This window comes from Corvus cornix, chromosome 28 (assembly GCF_000738735.6).
Source record: "Corvus cornix cornix isolate S_Up_H32 chromosome 28, ASM73873v5, whole genome shotgun sequence".
Taxonomy (NCBI): Eukaryota; Metazoa; Chordata; class Aves; order Passeriformes; family Corvidae; genus Corvus; species Corvus cornix.
Genome location: NC_046356.1, coordinates 2,620,613 through 2,641,891, shown reverse-complemented (window position 1 = coordinate 2,641,891; position 21,279 = coordinate 2,620,613). Strand labels below are relative to the sequence as shown.

General features: G+C 41.3%; 1 protein-coding gene across 1 annotated transcript; it reads right to left on the bottom strand.

The window, feature by feature from the left end:
• Nucleotides 1–1,829: 1,829 nt before the first annotated feature.
• LOC104696993 (scaffold attachment factor B1-like) lies at nt 1,830–21,196 on the bottom strand. The gene is made up of 21 exons (XM_039566459.1): nt 20,874–21,196; nt 19,165–19,252; nt 18,150–18,214; nt 17,858–18,064; nt 15,733–15,795; nt 15,117–15,144; nt 13,716–14,217; nt 13,235–13,284; nt 10,163–10,263; nt 8,297–8,446; nt 8,125–8,201; nt 7,079–7,218; nt 6,670–6,761; nt 6,192–6,298; nt 5,109–5,402; nt 4,726–4,863; nt 4,191–4,233; nt 3,192–3,313; nt 2,624–2,736; nt 2,455–2,506; nt 1,830–2,193 (listed from the first exon to the last, which is right to left on the bottom strand). Exons 1-21 carry the CDS (start codon nt 21,060–21,062, stop codon nt 2,064–2,066), a joined length of 2,751 nt encoding a protein of 916 aa, XP_039422393.1. The 5' UTR covers nt 21,063–21,196; the 3' UTR covers nt 1,830–2,063.
• Nucleotides 21,197–21,279: the final 83 nt, after the last annotated feature.

Sequence of the window (21,279 nt, the reverse complement as noted above, 5' to 3'; positions counted from 1 at the left end):
GTGAATGCCATCTAATTCAAACCAAGCCAACAAGAGTTAAAAAAAAAATTTTAAAAACCAAGGTAACAGTAAAATACGCTGTAAAAGATGGCCTAGGATGATCAGACAAGCACAGGGGAGAGTAAGTGAGCAGTTTATCTGCATGAAACATTCTGTTAGCATCCACTGTGCCCCAGTTGGCAGACTGTGCATATTTTCATTTTAACATAGATGAAAACTTTCATGAGGTCACTTTTCAGTCACAGCCAAGACAAATGTAAGGGGCACCAATAGCCTGGAAGGCATCAGTATTGTAAAATAAAGTTACAGATTGATTCTGTGTTTTTAACCCTTTTTGATGGGATTGTTATAATTACAGAATGAGCCAAAACACAACTGTGGAACAGGAAACAGCAGTGGGAGGGGAGAGAAGGTTGAGTCCTTACTCAAATTAGGAAGCAAATTTAAAACAGGAGGATAAAGAAGGATTTGCAATTTTGTTTCCGTTTTTAACAAATAGATACACGATGAAGCCAACTGCCCAGAGATTTCAGAGGATTTGCTTAAGATGCAAATGGCTTTAAAAAGTGCTTAAGTTAATTCCTGAAGGATGGGTCCATCAGCAGCTCTTAAAGCTGATGGTCCAGATGGAAGCTGCAAGCTCAGTAAACCTTGGGAGTTGTGTCCTGCAGGTGCCAGATGCTTCACCTCACTCCAGAACCCAGATAACCTCTCTCAATGCCCCATTTCTTCCCTAACTTTCCAATGTCCACTGATCTTGAAGCAGCACAACTTCGGTTCCAGGTCTACTCCCCATCTCACTGAGCCAAACCTCCCACTAAGGAAATTCTGACACTCATCTACAGAGTTATCCTCTCTCTGGCTTTTGCTACAAACCAAATATAACCACTCTGAACAAAGCACACTGTGTACAAACAGAATACTGCAGCTCTGGTATGCTTAGAACTCGAGTTCTCTGTGCTTTTCAGGACCTTCTCTACCACTTTTTTGCCCTTTGATGATTGCTCTCCTAAGCTTCATTGTTGTAATATGCTTTCTCCATTGATGAATGAAAAAATATCTTCAGGCAACTCATAAAAACCCCTTCTCTGAAGATGGAAAAAACCCCAGTGACCCTACAAATGAAAGTAACAGGATTTTTTCTCCTCTTGGCATCATAAAAACCATTTTAGGGTAAGGCTAAGGTCATGTTGCTCCAGAGGTATCTGCACAAAGATAAATCATAATTTGGATTTGACAAAGCAACAGATCATTTGCACCAATCTCAATCATGTTAGGTCCTCAACACATTCTTAAAATGAATCTAAAGTACAGCCAGTGGCTGCTTCTAAGGAAATTATGGATTACTTCTAAGGCAGTTATAGATTGCTAGGTAAAATTACTGGGCTAAAACTGGTGGAGTTTTGGGCTACCCTGATCCATCAGAAGCTAAATAAAGTGATTGTGGGTTCACAAGCACCTCTGCACTGTCTCTTACAGAAGCTGTGCTGCTATCACAGAATGTAACTCCTTTTTCAGACATTATCTTGCACATGAGACCAGATGAAAAGAATTCTTCACTACTTGCCCTACAAGCTCCTATGGCAATTTTGCAGTGGCAGGGTGTTCAAATTTTGACCACTCTGATCCACCAACGTTCACTCATGGTGGCACATGGGCTGGTTGTTAACTTTGACAGCTCTGAGGTAAACCACAGTATTTCATTATTTCTGGGAGTGCGAAGGGACACCTGTAAGGCATTTTGACACTTCCATCTTTGACACAGATTTAAATGGTTTAACATACAGCTGAAGAAATCAGTTTGACAGGGACTGCTGAAACAAAGCAAGTAACTGTAAACTGGCATTTATTTATGGAAAATGGAATGCTTCATTAACAAACATTTTTAAATGGGATATGAACAACACCTTACAAAACAAATGAGTTCACATTGGATTGAGTGACATAATATGGCAGCAGCTTAAAAAAAATTACACTTACAGTAGCCCATAAGTTACAATTAATGGTAACCCTGGGTAACAGATCTGTTTCACTTGCCACCTTGCATGAAAAACCAAACACAATCAGTAGCGACGGTTGAAACGAGGATCGTTCGGTCTGTTTGCTCTTTCCTGGCCAGCAAATCCTTCTCCTTGCATTCCTCCTCCGTGCATGATCTGACTCTGATTGCCACCCTGCATGAAACTGCCACGCCTGGAAAGGGATTTGGACATTTTAATGTTCTCTCATGCTGGTACAGTCAGATTGCTAGAACGGGTGTTCTTTTTGCATGATTTTTCACTCTTCCATAGGATGCACTACATAAAAGCCATGGGGATTATTTTATTATTCCTTGACACTTAAGTAACAAATTAGATAACTGATACTCCCATAAAATGTTTCTCTGGCTAATTTAAATAGAAGAAATGCCCCTTAAAAGGAAGAAAACTACTTTGCTGCTTTTAAAGTTCTTACCCTGACATGCCTCCACGATGCATCACATGGCCCGGTCTGCCTCTACCGCCACCTAAAGAAGTTCAAATGCTCCCTTTATATCCACAGCAAGTTTTACTTCATCTCCAAGAATAATGTCTGTATTTTCTTCTTTACATGGCACAGCTAAGGAGCTGTGCAAGAACCATACCTTGCCATCGCTCATGATCCCGTCCTATCATCCCTCCATCCACGCTGCTCTGCCAGGAACGATCTTGGTGCCCTTCAAACTTTCGACTGTGATCTCCCCAGTCACGTCCATCCCTGTAAAAACATGAAGTTCCCATCTTCTCATATGAGCCAGAGCACAAGAAATAGTTTTTATATTTGAATCCAAGTCACAAACGTACTCAAATGCTTTACCAAGGCTCATGTGAATCTTGTATTTATAGTGCTGCTAAGTCAAATCTCAGAAGAATCTTTCTGCTCAAACCAAGATGACAACTAAATAAGATACCGAGGAAGAACCACTATTCTGAAAATAGCAAGCTTTCATAGGAATATTAGTTAAAATTAATGGAAAGCATGATGACTTTAAGATGTGGAGGTATTAAAAAAAAATCATTCCAAGTGCACGTTTTGATGCACACGGCATCGAAACATTTGCAGTCCATCCAACGCTGTGGTGAAAGCTGGAAAAAAAAGAACTGTACTTCCAAAAACTTTGACATATGGAAATACTCCTTAGGTGCACAAGAAGAGGTGCTTTTAGTACTCACCGTGACTGTGGGGGTATCCCTCTGCTCTCACTCATCCTTCTGTCAGAGCCGTAGCTGCCCCAGCTCTCCCGGGAGTCCCGCGAGTGCCGGTCGGGGCCTCCGTGGCGCTCGTCTGGGTAATGCTGGAAGGCACAGAGAGCTCTTACAGGGCTGCACACACAGACCTGCTCACTGTTTAAACCTGCTCAGCTGTAATTCCTCCATCTCACAATCAGCTGGGAGGGAAGGGACCTCCTGACATCTACTCAGGGTCAGCCAGGACAGGCTGTCCAGGAGAGTCTCCCAGTGGGTTTTGAGGATCTTCCCAGGTTCTCCAGGCAACCTGTTCTAGCATTGCCAGTTAAAGGGGATTTGAATTGTCTTCAGGTGGAATTGTGTTTCAGTTTGTGCTCACTGACTCTTGTCAGTGGGCACCACTGTGGCACCTGGCTGCACCTTATCCATATCCTCCCTCCCATCAGGAGCTAAAGCACATTGGTAAGATAAGCCCAGGACTCTGCATTTCCTGCTCTTGAACTTCGTGATATTCCCCTCAGCCCAACTCTCCAGCCTACCCATGTCCCTCCAAACCTCATAGTAAAGGCCACTGAGGATTCTATGACTCCCTAAAATTAATCTCTCACTGCTTGAATGAGCCCTGAAGGTCCTTCCCCCACCCTCAAACACAAACATCTCGACAGTTCAGCTCTTACTTCCATGTAACCTCAGAGTGAATATGTATTTTTGTACTTTTGCCTCTTCTATGCAATCTTTCGGAATACTCTCTTTTGACACAACTCACTTGCTTTGATTTCTATCAGAATAATTATATCTAGCTTCTATAGTAAGTCTTTGAACTGAATTTCATCCTACTGAAGAAAACAAGACAATCTGATTACTCAAACATATTTTGGTGGATATAATGTAATTCTCAACTACTGAAATTTAATCTCACACACACTATAGAAAATCAGGTTATAAGATGTTAAGATATTTCTGTAGCTCTATAAAGCAACTCACTTGTCCATCCCGATCTCCCATAATTGTCCTGGAGCCATCTCTCCTAGAAACAGATGATTAGAATCAGACTGTGGTAGTAAAACACACAGCAGTCTGTAAAAATCCATCTATGTAAAACACAGATGAAAAATCCTGCACATCGTGTCACATCAACAAAAGGCATAAACAGCTGGAACATATGGAAACCATGACACATTTTGGATTCCTGGAAAATCCAGTTAGTCCTAAGGTATAAACCAAAATATTCTTGTTAGAATTCTAGGTGCCTAAAATATTATTGAGAAGTTTTCCAGAATCCTATAAATATGTAGAATTGTAAAAATACTTTGCCCAAGCCTGCCAGAAGCTTTAACTCATGTCACAGTACAAATCTTTTCATGGTTTTGGAAGAGAAAGACCACAGCCACTAAACAGCACTTGAAAAATAAAATGCAAACCAAGCACACACCTACTTTAAGTAAAGGCAGCAAAATGTGACATTAAAAACGTATTTTTGTCTTTTGTTTTCAGGCACGAGTGGAGGTAAGACTCCAACCTGTCTATTGAATGCTCCTGGTAACGCCCACGATCCCTGTGATCGAAGTCATGGAAACGATCCTGGCGACTGAAATCTGAGTGGTACCTGTCATTCATGGCCATTCGTTTTGCCTCTGGCCAGTAGGGATCATCCCTCCTGAAAGACAGAACAGACTCATTTTAGCCCAGATAATGCCTTTTGATATTGGTCCTCCTTCCAAACCAAAAGAAGGGTAATTAAGTTCAAAAGGGCGTTGAAAAGCCTGAGCTATTAAATATGATCATCTCAATGCAACCAACAACTGCTGAGAGCACATGTACGGCTTTTTCCAGCCCAGGCTGGTGAGACAGAACCCAGCAGTGATGTTTTCCAGTGGCATCACTTGGATTTGGTGGCTTTACCTGCCATCTATGTCATAAGGTCTCCTCATGGCAGAGCGCCGCTCCTGCTCGTAGCGCAGCTGCTCGTGCTGGCGCCGCAGCTCCTCCCTCTCGCGCTGGATCCGATCCTGCTCCCTCCTCCTCTCGTGCTCGATGTGCATCCGTTCCCTTTCCAGCCTCTCCCTCTCCATCCGTTCCCGTTCCAGACGCTGCCGTTCGATTTCCAGTCTCTCCCGAGCAATCTCGAGCCTCTCCCTCTCTTCCCGTTCGCGGATGGTCTGGAGGTGCTGCTGCCTCTCCCGGCGCTCGCGTGTGCTGTTTCAACAGGCAAAAGTTACACGTGGAATGCTCCAAAGAATAAAGCAAGGTAAAATAAAAGGCAAAGTGTTAAAAATTAGAACCACAGTGGCTGCAAACTTTGAAATTACACCTGGGAAGGGCATGGAGGGAAAGATATTCAGTGTACACATGAATTTATTTAGAGACTGATCAAATGACTCCCACAAAACCCACCCTGGGGGTGAATACTTCTATATGGTCATGAGAATGTGAATCCAATTGCCCACATATACTTCCATACGGTCAGGAGAATCTGAATCCAATTGCCCACAGTTCATTTCTTATACTGAAACAAAATATCTGTGAAGAATATTTTATTTCTGTGAAGAGAGCTGGGATGGTATGGTGGATAATGACTCCACTAAAGCTCAGGAATTTAACTATGAGGGAGAAACTTTTTCCTTTCCAATAAAAATAACAAAAGCATTTTCCCCCTGTTCAATTCAACTACTGTCAGGTGAGAAATAAAGTTTTGTAATGTGCAGAAAACATGGAATTCAGGTCACAGTTCTAGCAAGGAATCTGAAGGGTGACAATTATCACCTTTAAACATGAATCTATTAAACATATGAAACAAAGAAAAAGCCCCACCAAAAAGAATTAAATACCTAAATTAAGTTCAACAGATACCCATAAAAATAAACAAAGTTACAAGAGGGGAAAAAAAATTGAAGGCCTTTTTCTCTCTCAGTCTTATTTTAATAAAAATAAAAGATATATATATTTTAGGCAAAAAAACCCAAACGATGTCAGTGCTGCTCTTACCGGCGCTGCTCTGCCTCCCTCATTTTTCGCTGTGCTTTGATTTTGTCAAAGGGGACAATCCCTTGTCTCTCTCTGCTCTCTGATTTGCGGTCCTGGCTCTTAACACTCTGTATTTAAAAGAGAAACTTTAATTTATTAAACGACAACCATCACAAACAATACTCTTAAGCTCTGTTTCCATTTGTACAGTTCATATCTCCAAGGTTGGGCCCTGCTTTTTTCCAAAAGCTGTTCTTTTTCTAACGTTACAGACACCATATATTAAGACAGTAATACCTTGCCTCATTTGTTTGGCAGGATTTGAGTGCTGAATATGGTGTTGGCCAAATGAGAGGTATTTTACTAATTAAGATCTAAATCCCTGCTACAGAAACTCTAATTTGACAAACTGGCACGACAAGTGTGGGTTGCATGTAGCCTGGCAGGATTCAGGATTTGTTTCTAAGGAAGATGTTTTCCATGCAGAAGCATTACTTACTCTGTCTTTTGATGTAGTGGATGTTTTCACACTAATAACAGGTTCTCCTTTGGATTTATCCATGACTACTGTTCTCTCTGTTCCTTTACTTCCTAAATAAATCAGAAGTGGGAAAAACCAATCAAACTACATGATGTACACCACTCATTGCTACGCCAGAAGTTCTGTTCTCTAAAATGTGAGAATGGGCATTTAACTCTCTCTTCAAAACCAATTCTTTCACTCCACCTAACCCAGGTACTTCTTTTAAGGATTGCACAATGTCAAACATCTCCCCTTCCCCTTATACATTCTGGATTTCCAATCAGAAACAATCCTAGAACATTTCTTTGGAAAGAACTACCTACAATTAAATATTCCTACATCAACATATCTTTTACTCTATTAAAAAAAACAACAGTCAAATTACCTGATTTAACAGTTTTAGGTTGATCTGATGAACCAGACTTCTGCTCATCTTTATCTTTTTTTTCCTTTTCATCTTTGTCTTCTGTCTTTTTAGGATCATCTCTTTGGTCAGATTTCTCATCCCTTTTAGCACCGCCAGGTCTGTGGATAGATATTGATACAGATTAGACTAATACAGACTAAGAGAAAAGAAAATTCAAGGAAAATGCCAACAACACACCAACAAAGTAGAATTCTGATGTGTAACAACCATAATTAGATTTCCAAACTTTTCCTTCCACAACTTCCTGCTCCATAAAACAAGATATTCAGACCATCCCGTGCAGGTGTCAGAACTTGGCCAGGATTCAGGTATCTCAACTGGAAGCATGAGGACAAATTCACACCATTAAGCACACCATGTGCTTAATGTCCACAAAGTTTCTCACACAACGTGACAATGAACTGTTTTTGTCAGGCAACTTGGTGAAATAAAAGCAAGAAGTTCTCAGCAAGTTGCATTTAAGAGAAGTTATGCCCCGAGAAGATAATTAAGGCAAAGTGCTTAGTGTTTAATTCACTCTCTTAGTGCCTTTATCAGCTACTTTCAGTAATGCTAGAGAGGAAGAGCACAGTGCTCAGGAGGAACACAATCTGGGAACAGATCTTGGACAATTTTCTTTTAACTGTCTGGGACCTGGAGGAAACTCTATTCCAGTGAGAGACACAAGGTAAGGAGAAAGTGAAATTCTCAAATGGTCTTTCCTACAGACTTAAGACATGAAAGCTCCACAATTATTACTAAACCCCAAATAAGGCTAAATTTAAAGCGTGTGCTTGAAAATGCAACTTTCCAGTGCCTACCTTAAAGCATGCAATAGAAACATTTTAAATTAGGCACTGAACATCAAGTGACGTTTATCTTGTAGTAAAAGCTGAAAAAATCCATGTACTCCTGTTTTTGAATGTTTGCCACAGAAATTCTTATTGTAACTTTAGTTTTTCCTGACATCAACACAGACTGAAGAACAGAAAACACCTTTGGTAGGAGAATTTTCAACACAGTACCTCTCACTGACTGTTTCTCTCTTTGCTTCACTCTCTTTTTTTTCACTTGTCTTCTTCCCAGCAGGTTCATTTTTTGCCTGAAATTTATTTTGCACATCATCAGCTGAGAATGTGGCCTCGATCATTTGCACAATCTGGTGGGAACTCGGTATCTTTGAGGACAAGTACTCACTTTTTCCACAGAAATGATCTTGCCATGCAGCTCTGTCTTGTGCAGGTGAGTGATGCACTTTGTGGCCTCCTCGGCCGTGGACATCGTGACAAAGCCGTAGCAGCGAGCGCCAGGACTGCGAGCGTTGGTCACCACCTTGGCACCCACCACCTTCCCAAAAAAACCAGGAATTACTCTCCCTGTGACAAATCCCTCACGTTTAACAGCAAGAACTACAAGCTCCTTTTCTGCTCTTTTTAATTCCTGGCCATTGCCACGCAGGAAACTTCTGGTTTTGAGAGATTAACAAATACAAAAGGAGCATTGCTTGGAGCTATGTTTCTTTTACCAATGGAATGCTACAAAAGCTGAATCAAGAGGTGGGAGCCAAAGACTGAATTCTCTTCTGGAGAAAGACCACAAGGGAACAATATCAAAAAAAAAGGGCATCTAACTCTACATCAACAAAATCACTTTGCTCAAGTATAAAATAGTAAAAACCAATACAAATTTTTAAGGCAATTTCCACATACACACTAATGCTCAACTGCTAAGTGCCAGCTTCCCTCCAAAAAATGTTTGTATGTCACTGCTGAGGCACATCAGCAATGTTATCTGCAATCTTCTTTACAAAACAGGAAGTTTCCCCAAAAACTAGAGCTTGAAAAAGGCACACAAATGGTGTTTATTTATGCTCAGATATTCAATGCAGCTCACTTTGTAATAGAGAAATCAATCATATTTCAGGTGTGATGTTTCAAAGTACAGCTGAATGAAGAACCTACTTCTGAGCATTTAATTTATTGCACATGTACATCTACTTCCAGGAAGCTCTGCCTCTGCTAATACCCTGAAGAAAATAACAATATTTTATTTAAATGACTAAATGGCACCATGACATCTATCTAGAACCAAATACTAAGTTGTTTGTTGTTTACTTTTTAATCACATTTAAAATTTACTGGCACATCTCTATAATCAACATTTTTGGTTACCAGATGGAATTCTAAGCAAATCAATGGAAGTATTGTGTCACAAGGAGCATTAAAAAGGTTTTACCAGTCCCATGACTTTCAAACTCCAAACTGTGCTACAATTAATCCATTTTTGTACCTATCTGTAAAGGCATATTTAAGTTTCAGAGTATTTTCATCAGTAAAACATTCAATGGCAGGTTGTCAGCACATACCATTTGCTTTTACTACAATCAGCTGACAGTAATCTGTAAATAGGCCTCAGAGGTCTGACAAAAATCCTTACTGATGGCTCTGCTATCAGCTTTTTATTGAGCTCTTTCCATTTTCCAGCTGACAGGGAGATTTGACATTTTGTCTTTCCTTAACAGCAACTGCAGGACCTCTCCTGCCAGCAAAACCAAACAACACCTCCCCATATCCCAAACTACCCAAACAAGTGTTTTTTAAAGGAACTGCCAACTCTTGACAAAAATGAAACTTTAGGTACTAAGGCAATTCCTAAGATACTCCCCAGCAATTTTGTCTCAACATTTACTGCATATTTTACTTAGTCCTAAAGAAGTCTTTAATAAACATTAAATTCACAGCTGACTGTGAATTTTCAGCAGGTGAAGATACCATACTGCAGCACAGGAGACAGAAAAATGTGTAAAGTTATTGACTATTTCAAATAAAGGATCACAAAGGGAATTTTGTATTTGTTTGGAAGTGAGCAACAGAATAAAAAAACCCCCAGTCATTCAGTGTTATTTTTTCCTTGATATCCCACAATATTCTTGATAATTGGATTCCTTTCGTTGGTACTTCAGTGATGGGAGCTTAAAAAGTCTTATTAACACAGTTTCTAGCCAAAAAAACCAAACCAAACAAACACTGGAACAAAAAGAAACCAACAAAAATAACCCCTTACCTTTCCATATTTGCTAAACAGATTCTTCAGATCTGTAGCTCTGGTGGTGGAAGCCAATCCACTCACCCAAAAGTTTCTACCAGAACTGCCAGCACTGCGACCTAGTTGGGAAAACAAAGAGACAAAACCAAAACATACCCCAAATCCTAATTATTTGAATTAATTACTTGAATTATTATGCGAATTAAAATGGAGCAGGATCACAGATTTTTAACTTTTTAAAATCACAGAGCAAGTGAAATGCATTGTGTGACACTCTCCTCCCATGATTTGCTTTGCTGAAGGTAAGGAGCATTACAAGTTCAAAAATTTGGGTGGAACTACGAGTTTTGATACAGAAATATTTCATATCATTCTTCAAGAAAGCAACTGGACAAGGGCATCTCTGAATTAAGTGAGGCTCTTGAAAGCATGTCAGAATAGATCCCAGTAACTTACAGGAAAGGAGAGCAGCCCTGTAAGAGTTGTGGGGAACTGTGTCTGCACCCCAGGTGTGCTCATGTCTTGCCTCCTTATCTCAACTCCAAGGGAATGCTGATGGGATGCAGAATTCCTCCCAAGGAAAGCCATTCACCATCAAGAAACCAAGGAAATGTCTCTGTTTCTGCCCACAAAGATCCACAGTTGGGATACAGAGTCTGACTTCAGTTGCAGGCGTTAGGAAAGACCTGGCCTGCTTTAGCTATGCAAGAACTACAGAACACCTGGCCAATTTTCCATCTCAGCTACAAAGGTAATTTAATAAATGCTAATGAACTTGCCAAGTCTGAACACCCAACATCAGGTGACTAAAGACTGACCTGAACTCCAAGGTTTAGTGTTTGCATGAAGCATTTACACAAGGATACTGTTTCCAGTCTCCTTTGAAATGTCTTTACTGTCCTTCTGTCAGTCTGGGCAGTTTCAAGGCCTCAATGAATGGGTTTCACTCCAGCTCCCTGTTTTCCATACTTCTGTTTTGGTGGTTTTTTGGTGATATATGGAATTTTACAGAACCTCTTTCATCGAGGGAAGGAATTTTTCCCAGAACCTTTCCAAAATGCTATTTGGGTGTCTTTCCATCTTCTACTTCCTGATAATTTCAGTCATTGGCACGAGTAACTGAGAACACAGATATCAATATTTACACAAGTTTCCTAGGAAAGGATGCAGTAATTTGTATCAATCTCTTACAAAAACACCCAAACCACAGAGAGGTTTTTTGTGTAAAGGTGAGTATACACCTGCCATCATCTATCTCAAAAGTGCACGGACAAAGGTATGTCATGCACACAAATACATGGGGGATGCATTGTCTTGGTGTTTTAAAAAGCTGAGCCAAAGGCTTTGATGCTTTTACTCCACACATTTCTACAATTTAGAAATTACTACCTGCAGTTACTCTGGCAACAGAATCCTGGAGAAAGAAGAAAGTGCCCATTTTTCTATTTTCTGCTATTTTACCAATGAGTTTCTTAAGATTTTTAAGACTATGTTAATGTCCTTTTTGATTAAGGATTGCTCAGTCTTAACATCTCCAGGTTCTTCCCTCCCATAAGATTTTAAAAAGTGCTCCTGCAATGGTACTGCACTTTTGAGACAAAGAAATACTGGGACTTGAAAATATTTAACTTAGAAACAAGAACAGTGCAGACGTTGGGAGCCAACCACCAACACTGGAGACATCTTTCAGATGAGCATCCATTGACTGCCAAATCCACCAGGGTGAGCTCATGAATTTCTTTTTCTGCACTCTTGTTGACACAGTTTTCAGAACGAATGCACAGAACATAGAAAATTCTTCATCCCAAATAAAATCCTTTCATACAGGTGGGCACATAGCAATGTATGAGTCAGAACTGACTTGTATATAGTTTTTTAGCTTCCTTCTGGCTCAGTCACTTTGCTCTGCATGCAGAGAATGTTACAGAGCCAAGCAGCTCCTTCTCACCACTGCTGCTCACTAAGCCAGAAAAGGAATAAAACAAATGCTATGGACCACAGCATGTCCTTTGGAGAGTGGGATGCAGGAGCAAGGTGGTTATCAGACACCCAAGCTCCTGAAGGCTGCTTTGAAAGCAAACCCAGCTAAGAGTTTTCTCAGTCTCACAAAAACAACACACTCGAGTCCTTAGGTAAATGACAGCATGCACAGAACATTCCCTGAGATATTCTGAAGTAAGAGAACACAAGATTACAGACTGAACCCAAATTGACTCTAACAAGGCTGAAAGGGAGGTCCAGCAGCTTGTGCAAATAGGTATAACCCAGGACCTCTGAAAAAGCAGCTGACAGGGAGGTGAGTCTGGGTTGCAAACCCCAATTAAAACCAAACCAATTCCTCCTGTCCAGTTGGCAGGCAGACCTCATAATGAGTTTCTTGCTTTTTATAGGAATTGCTGGTGTTTCCACACTTAAAAGTGCTGAACTACCTGCCAGCAGCATGTAAGAAGAATGTTAACAGTCAGATCTAAATTTTCAGCCCTGGGCAGGCAGAAGAGAACAGAGAGGTGGGGTGAGCTGCAAAGACTCAGCTGCCTGGTGTATTAAAAGCAAGAAGGCATCTGACACTGATAGAAATATTTTCTTCTTGCTTATGATGCATACTTGCACCATGAATAGGATCTGCAGGACAAAGATTTAATAAAATCAATGTAATTTGAAGACAACATTAAACTGTAAGATTTGTGGCATGTAAATATGTGAATTCTAGATCCCAAATCACTTCAGCAAAACAGAAGATGGGAAGGAGAATTCTAAGTGTATAGTAGAGCAAACACGATTGCAAAAGGTTCCTGACTCACTAACAGCTGTTAGTGAGCATCTCCAGTGCCAAAAAAGACGTATTAACCATGTATTAACATCTACCTTTAAAAATCAAGATACAAACAAAACAGTGCAATGCACATGTTCTGAAAAAATGCATATAAGGAAAATACTTATTTTAACGTGAATAAAGAAAATCCAGACAGAAGTGAGTTTATGCTATTTAACAACTGCTTGGAGTGCAATCAATTTCTGCTGAAATAACCCACCCAAGACAAACAGCTATCCAAGCAATCATTGAAGTTTTATATTTGAAAACAAACATACCTTTCTCATCTTTTGAGATTATCTTTGTATCTCTGTCCTCCTCAACAGGGCTAAAGAAAAAACACCACATTATTCAAGTCAGAAAGAAAAGTGACTAAATATAAATTATGAAAAAAGCTAAAATTAAATACCTACCAGAAAATATGTTGCAAACGAAAACACACCTTTGTATACTTGATTTAAGAAATCTGACAAGAAATAACGAAGTCAGATTCTTAAACAGACTTACATTAAGAAGATGATTACAAATAAGAGTAATTTGGGAAAACAACCTTTGAAGGTTGATGAAGGAAAGAAATCAAACCCATTGCGTTTAAAAAAATAAAAATATCTGCACATGGAGAAATAAAAGAGACCTTTAGGAATAGGCTACAACAATTTCATCAGTCTCGGAGGCCAATTGAAGGAAACAGCTTATTCGCATCACTTAAGGACCAATGATAAAAGATAGCATCTGGTCTATAACGGAGAAAAAACAAACCTCTTTTTCTGATCACCGCCCTCACTGGCTGAGGACTCTTTAGTGGCAGGGGAAGATTCCTCTGAATTAGCTTTGTCTTCTGTTCTCTTGCCATCTTCTTTGCTATCTCTGGCTTCGGCACCTGCGCCTTTCTCCGCTGTCTCCCCACTAGAGGCTTCCAGGCCTTGGGAGCGTTTGCTACTCTGATCGCTTAGGGTCTCTACCACTACACCTTCAGAGTCCGGGGCCTCTTCCTCGGGGCTCTGTTCACTTGTCTCCCCTTTTGCTACCACTAAACGCTTTGCTTCCTTCCTTGCCAAAGCTTGGGCCGATTTGCTGTCCAAAGCTAAAGCATCTTCCTCCAACTGAGCGGCAGCGAGAGCGTCCTCTTCCTCAGCCAGCCTCTTGCCTGGCCCCGCGTTACTGGCTTCCTGCGCACGCGGCCGCTCCGCTTCGGGAGGTTCTTCGTTAAGTAGCTCAGATTTACAAGTTTCCCCCAAAATGTCGAGTATTTTCTCATTTTCTACGGATTTAACAGGAATAGAATGGCACAAGATTTAATCACCAGGGAAATACAGCAATCACAAATGTGGAACTGGCATGGCTGCCACACTAACACCAAGAGAACTGCTAAGCTACACAGAGATTGGAAAACCCTAGTGTACACAGTGTTACAGCTACCACGCTAACTGCTCTCTCACACACTGCCAAATCAGCCCTAGCACCTCAACAGGGAAGAAAAATGCCCCCACAGATTTAACAAAAAACTTCGGGCTCAGCCTTCATATTCTTCAGCAAATCGTTCAGCTCTGTTTCTTCTCTAGTTAGCTTCCAGAGTCCGAGATGCTTAACTGAACGTATCAAGGCACTGAGAGTTCAATTTTTAAATTTCTGTGAAATTCTTTTAGCAGAGACAGTCCAACATGAGAACTGGGCATCTTCTGATGGTGCATGAGTGTGTTTGCAGTCCAGAAAGGGAATAGTATCTGTATGAAATTTCCATGAAGAAACTCTCTTCTTTCTTCTGTATCCAGTAACTAATCTTTACACTTTAATGCCCTACAATATCTTTTTACTGCTTTCACTGCTCTCTACTTAGTAACAGAGTTAAGGTGTGTGCAATATCACAAGATCTGTTTACAAGTAGAATATTTAGCTTTTAAAACTGTGATTAAACTTCTCTAAATCCATTTATGTAGTTTAACAGGTTTTTAAACCATTTCATTTCACTGGAAGTATTTCAAGCATCACTTCACAGATCTGGGGATATGATTGGGTTTCCAATCTCTATGACCCTGCATGATCTGGATTGTCCATTATAAAAATAATGCAAATTATGTTTGTTTGCTTGGGTTTTTTAATAGTTAATGGTTTAAAAAGTATTAGTTGAAAAGACAGGAATATGTTTTTCTTTAACAGTACCTGGCTCCAAGTGTAGCTTCTCCATTTTCTGTTTGGGAAAAAAAGACCACAGAATAAGGACTTTATAGAATGTATCATCTAACACAGAAAAATAGCACCTGCCCAATCCCAAAATTGAAACTACACAAATTCATCTACTACATTTAGCACTTTTTTTCAATGTCCACTGGAAATAAGTATTTTATATAGGTGACTTTTCTGGCCCATTAAAGCCAAGTCAAAATATCAGCCACAACTACATTCTCTCAAATAACTCCGAATTTTAAAGAGACCAATAAAGTATCTTTGTGTACCACCACACCAATTACAGAGTAAAAAACAAATCCAGCTACTACTTCATATAATCAGTGGGAGAGAGAAGAAATCAACAAGTCCCTTTTTATCTGCCATGAAAATGAAGGAAGTCTTGAGAGCTGACTGAAAAGTAGGGAGAAAACCACACGGCACCCTCATTTCACAGACCGTGCTGAACAAGGTTACCAATGTCTTGGATTCTGTTACAATTTCATATTATAGTCACATTTTCTTTCTTGTAGTATGAGAACTGAGTAAATATTAATAATATGACATATTGATTAACATGAGAATCTGAAATACAGCTACATTTTAAGTTTACCTTCATTTCAATTAAATCAGAAGAGGAGGCTTCTAAATTGTTTTCAATTTCATCATAATCTTCCTAAAAGAGTAAAAAAGGAATGAAAGCATTTCTTACCAAAAGCAGCTTAAGGAGAATACACCTGTATTTAATTTTTCCTTTCAAGAAAACATGAAATATTTTCAAGTGCTTGACAGATCTCACTTACTACTTCAGAGTGTGACCCAAAAATGAACAACATGTAAACATACCTCATATTTAAACATCTTTCTCCAATTACTTTTCATTTTAATTTTAACAGGACATTGTCTATTTGTAAGTTATTCTTAGTCTTATTTCACATTTCTGTGGTTACTGAACATGTTTTTTCATTTTCCCACTTTTTAACTTTAGTTCCTAAATGAAAAAAACACGTTAGAAACGAAGCTGACTCAGCTTTACACTTCTCCAAACCAAAAACATATCCCAAAAATCTTACTTCCTTAAAGAGCTGAGGGTAAGATGCAACCAAAATTCATTGGTTACATGAGATTAATTTACAGAACAGCACAAAATTGCCTTTCAGGTGAAGTGGATGCTGTTGCAATGACTCTGTGTTCAGTCCCATGAAAGGGGAGATTTTCTCCCAAGCCTTTGTGTTTGAATGCTCTGTTGGAGTGCAGACACCACAGCCAGGCTCTGTTGAAATCCCTGCAAGGGGGGGAACTCAGACGTACCTTGTAGCTGGTAAGCCACAGAGTAGCTGTCAACCAAAGGAAAACAAAGAAGATTTCTTGTTGTTGAGCCAGGCAAACGCACAGCTCTGTGCCAAGGGTTACCTCAGATGTAATACTGATGTCACCCACCTCCAAGGTATGACCACCCCCCAGTGAACAGGTCGTACAACTAGAGTCACTCAAGCTCCACCTAAATGTAAAAACAGTACAAAAGTAAGCTAAAAGTGTGGAGAAGTTAGGGGAGGCTCCACTGTAACAGTCTGAACCTGTCTTCTCCCCTTTAAGGATGTCTGTTGAGTAAGAATACTCTTAAGCATGATGAACTCCAGCCAGCTTTTGTTAGGAATTAAAGCTGGTTAGTATAGTGGGGGAGTTTTTTTTCAGACAGATACTACCACCAGCAATCCTTAAGCCTTAAGCTGTCACAATTTTCCATGACATTAATGATGTTATTCCATAAAAGGTTGGGTGTGAGTCCTTCAAAGGCACCAACAGCTGCCTGCAGTGAGTAACACACTCAGCTGAGGAGACCTGGGGCAGGGGGCTCTGTTACGCTCTGATTGTGTGTGATCTCTCTGATCCAGGGGTCTGCCCAGTGAAGGGTCCACAGAACAGGATGCTGACACTTTTTGAGCCCAAGGGTCTTGGCTTTCCCATGGCACTGACAGACCAGTCAAACAAAAAGGCTTTGAGAAAATCTCCCTTTTCAGTTGAAAGAAGGTAAACGATAAAAAGTTGAAGCAGATATGCAGAAGGCAAAGAAGGAGAATATATTCTGTTTTGTGAGTGAACAGCCTAAAAGAAATAAAAAACCCAAACCCACAAGGATCCAAGAAGGATAATATTTGGGGAGTGAATGTGACATATGGATAACCCTGTGCTGTCTGCAAAAGACATTGCAAGCTGCTCTCAAAACCAAGCCAAAAGCCTGGCAATGTCAGAACAGGGCAACACAGGAAGTTCTTCTTTTATTAATCTCCATAAGAAAACAGAACAACACAACTTCCTTAAACCAGAGCATTTTGTCTGCAAAAAAGATATCCAAATTACCTAAGTTGAAAATGTATTTTTCTCTCTCCCCATAAACACCTACATGGCTGGGTGTATGCATATATACACTTTGACGTATAGAACATATAAACAGGAAGAGGGAATACAGACACTAACACAGCATTTTCAATTCCAGACTCCTTTCACAGCAAGCAAAGGTGATACTGAAAGGTAGGGAAGATGGCAACTCATCTACTGAGAACATTTCAAGCCTCAAGAATATTTACCACTTAAAACACTAGGACATGAGAGCTGTGAATGGGAAATAGAATCCAGATCACATTCAGATCCGATATTCTACTGGATTGAAATACCTTATGTACCCATATCCCTATTAAATATCTTCTGGAAAATTACAGAGACCTCTACTCACTCACCTCATTTTCTGTTAGCTGATCAGGAAGTTCCTTCATTTCTGCTTCGACATTATCTTTATTATCAGACAGAGAATCAAGAATATTGTCAGGACTATAATCTTCTCCGCAGTCTACAGCACTGCTGTTATCTATTTCAGCTTCATCTAAAACACTAATATCCATCATGTCAATATCCTGCAAGGTATCCAGATTTGCTTCAATATCCTCCTACAGAGAGAAAAAGGGTAAATGCGTAGTTATTGCAGGTTACCTGATGCACTTTCTTAGTAACTGCAATCATGATTTCACTTACTTGCCCATCTCTGGAGTTTTCTTCTAGACCATTGTCTTCCACACCTTCTTCTTCTGGTTTCCTTCCTACAAACAATATCACTGCAGTGAGATGTAGCACTACATTTTGTAACATGTTTAAGCTTTGGTGAATTATCTCTTGAACACTCAGTTTGTTTCAGCAAGTAATCATTACGAGGCGGATTCAGAAGTCTGGGTCATATGGATATAACTGAGGTCACCTTGCCACTCCATAAAAGCAAGAAGCAGGAGCATGAACTACAAGTAGCACAGTATTTTTCTAAAGCTAACAGTCTCATTCCACAACACTTCAAAACCTAAAAAGACACAACACCCTCTGGGTAATCCATTTAAAAGTAACACCTTAAGATTGTTACAAAAAAACACCTCCCTTAATTAAATGTATTCAGAATGAGTATTTACTTTCAAGATCTTGGACATGAATCACATTTATGCACATCTGTCACTCCCAAACTCCTACTGCTATTCAAAGACAACAGCTCTTTCTCTATTTTTAGCCAGTCTGACTTAGAAGAAGCAGCTTAATAATCTGTTTCTTTTCAGAAAATATTCTTTAAGAACTGGCCATGAGCAATTCAAATAAGCCACAAGTAACATGGCACGCAGAATATTTAATATTTTGAAGCAACATATGGTTAAATATAGCTACAGTTTAAATATAGTTTAAATATAATTATAGGGGCTTTCCATGGAGCTTATGCTGCAGCTGCTTGCTCTGTACCTGACACAATTCTACACATGGTAACAAATACAGAAACATCTGCAATTTGTGGTTTCATCTTCACTTTTCAAGACTTGCTAATAAAATACAGTCAGGTATCATATTATCACTTAAAATTGTTATTGCTCATTAATGCAAAAGAGTTTTACCATTTTCCATATGGTAAGAAGCAATTTAAAAAAAAATTAAACTAATGTAACGGGAGAAATCAAGTCTGCATGCCAAATTCTAGCTACGTGCAAACAGTGGAACTGCAAGTGTCCAGACACCATACCTTTGCTAGTTCTTTTTGGCATTCTTTTCGTGGTCAGCTCTGAGGCCACGGGAATTTCGTCAGGATCTCCTCCTTCCTCCTCAATGGCCTGTTGGAGACAGCAGGATTATATCCACTGTATTATTTGCTTGTGTGCATTTGTAGTGGATTGGGATGGGCAGTTAATTCTCTTCACAGCAGCTGATAGGGGGCTGTGGTTTGAGTTTGTGCTGAGAACAGTGCTGATAACACGGGGATGTTTTAGATACTGCTGAGCAGAGCTTACACAGAGCCAAGGGCTCTTCTGCTCCTCTGCCCCAGCAAGCAGGATAGGGGCCACAAGGAATTGGGAAGGGACACAGCGAGACAACTGCCCAAAGGGTCTTGTGCTCAGTAATAAAACTGGTGGAAGCTGGTGGGGCTGCCATTACTTGGGGGCTGGCTCAGCATCAGTTGAGCTGGTTGACACTATGGAATTATTTTCTTTCATGTCACTTGTTTGTCTTACGTGCTTTATTAATTTCTTTCATCCATGTCTTTTTTTTTGACCCTTACATTTCTTAAGATTATAAAACTATCTTTGTCACAATCCCACAAGTTTACTATCCCTTTCACCCTTCCACTTCTAGCCCTCATCCTGAGTGAGTGGCCATGTGGTGCTTGGCTGCCTGCTAGGATTTAACCACAACTGCATTTTTAAGGATTTGTGACATGGAAACATTGGCGTCTCTCCCCAGTTCAGGTGATACAGCCAGGCAGCTGTATCACCTGTCAGAAATACTAAATAATAAGGTGCAACACACACACAATCCCCACAGCCAAATCAAGCTACTACTCTGCAAATAAGCACATTAATGGTATAACACTGGGAGAGACTCTTACAGGAGCTCAGGTGCATGAGTTTTTTCTCAATGTGCAGGCCTGTTAGAACCCATAAAAGGGCCAAGGCTGACCGTGCCGTTCTGGCCTCATGGAAGTCTGTGAGAACACATTCCAGAGAGGTCGGAGAGATGGAGTCGGGTGAAGTGTGGTGGTGCCAAGCAATAGGGCAGAAACTGATGCACAGAAAGTTGCACCTTAATAGGAGGATAATATTCTTTACTGTGCGAGTGACCGCGCACTGGAACGGATTGCCCAGGGAGCGTGTGAAGTCTCTCTCACTGGACATACTCAAGAACTGTCTGGACGAAATCCTGCACCATGGGCTCTAGGACAAAACCCTACCGGAGCAGATCACCCACTGTGATCCCTTCCAACTTCACCCATTCTGTGAACGGTATAGAGAGAAAGGACGAGGAGAGATGTGAGAAAGGGGCATATGCGTGTATGTCGGGGGAACGGGAGAGTAAATCGGGGAAGGACGCGCGGACGTCGGGGTCAGGCAACAACGGAAAGGTCGGGGCCATATCAAATTCCACCCAGCGCAATCTGAGCCGCGCTCCAGAGCGGCGACGGAGCGCGGGCGGCGGAATGGGCGCCCACACCACAGAGCGGCGTAATGAAGCCCCGCAAAGGCAATGGCTCTGCAGCGGCCGGAGCAAAGGGGACACGCTGGAGCCCAACAACACCCCGCGGGGGCCCGGCAGCAGCACCGGAGCCCCGCTCCCCTCAGGGCCGCCCCGCTCCAGGCCCGGCCCCGAGCGCGCACGCGCCGAGAGCGCCACAGACAAAGGACCCGGATGGCCTCACGCCACTGCCCCCTCGCCTCCCCCCGCCGCGCTCTGCCTCACCTTCCTCAGCCGCTCCATGAGGACGCTCTTGTTCCCGCCGCTGTCCAAGTTACGCCGCTTGAGCTCGGCCCGCAAGTCGATGACTCGTAGCTCGCTCAGCCGCCGAGTTTCAGGTTCCGAACCAAAAGTTGCGGCCCCGCCAAGGGATGTGAAATCCCCCAGTCCGGCCGCTGATTGACTCTCCGCCATCAAGGCCCCTTCAGTATTTCGCCTCGAGCCCAAATGCGCAGGAGAACACGGCACAACCCAACAGCGAACCTTGCGATCACGGCACAAAATGGTGGGGAGCGAGACGCGCCGAGGGGAGGGGGAACAAAGCGCGCTGTGCGCAGGCGCGGGCGGGAGGCAGCGGGCGGGGCCTGGCGGGAGAATCGCTGCGCGCAGGCGCAAGCGGCGTCGCTCGCGT

Coding starts and splice junctions, on each gene's coding strand:
- LOC104696993 (XM_039566459.1), bottom strand. CDS start 21,062: ATGGCGGAGAGTCAATCAGCGGCCGGACTGGGGGATTTCACATCCCTT. Junction 15,796..17,857: donor ATCAGCTAACAGAAAATGAG/GTGAGTGAGTAG, acceptor TTACTCTTTTAG/GAAGATTATGATGAAATTGA. Junction 7,219..8,124: donor AGAGAAACAGTCAGTGAGAG/GTACTGTGTTGA, acceptor ATCTATCCACAG/ACCTGGCGGTGCTAAAAGGG.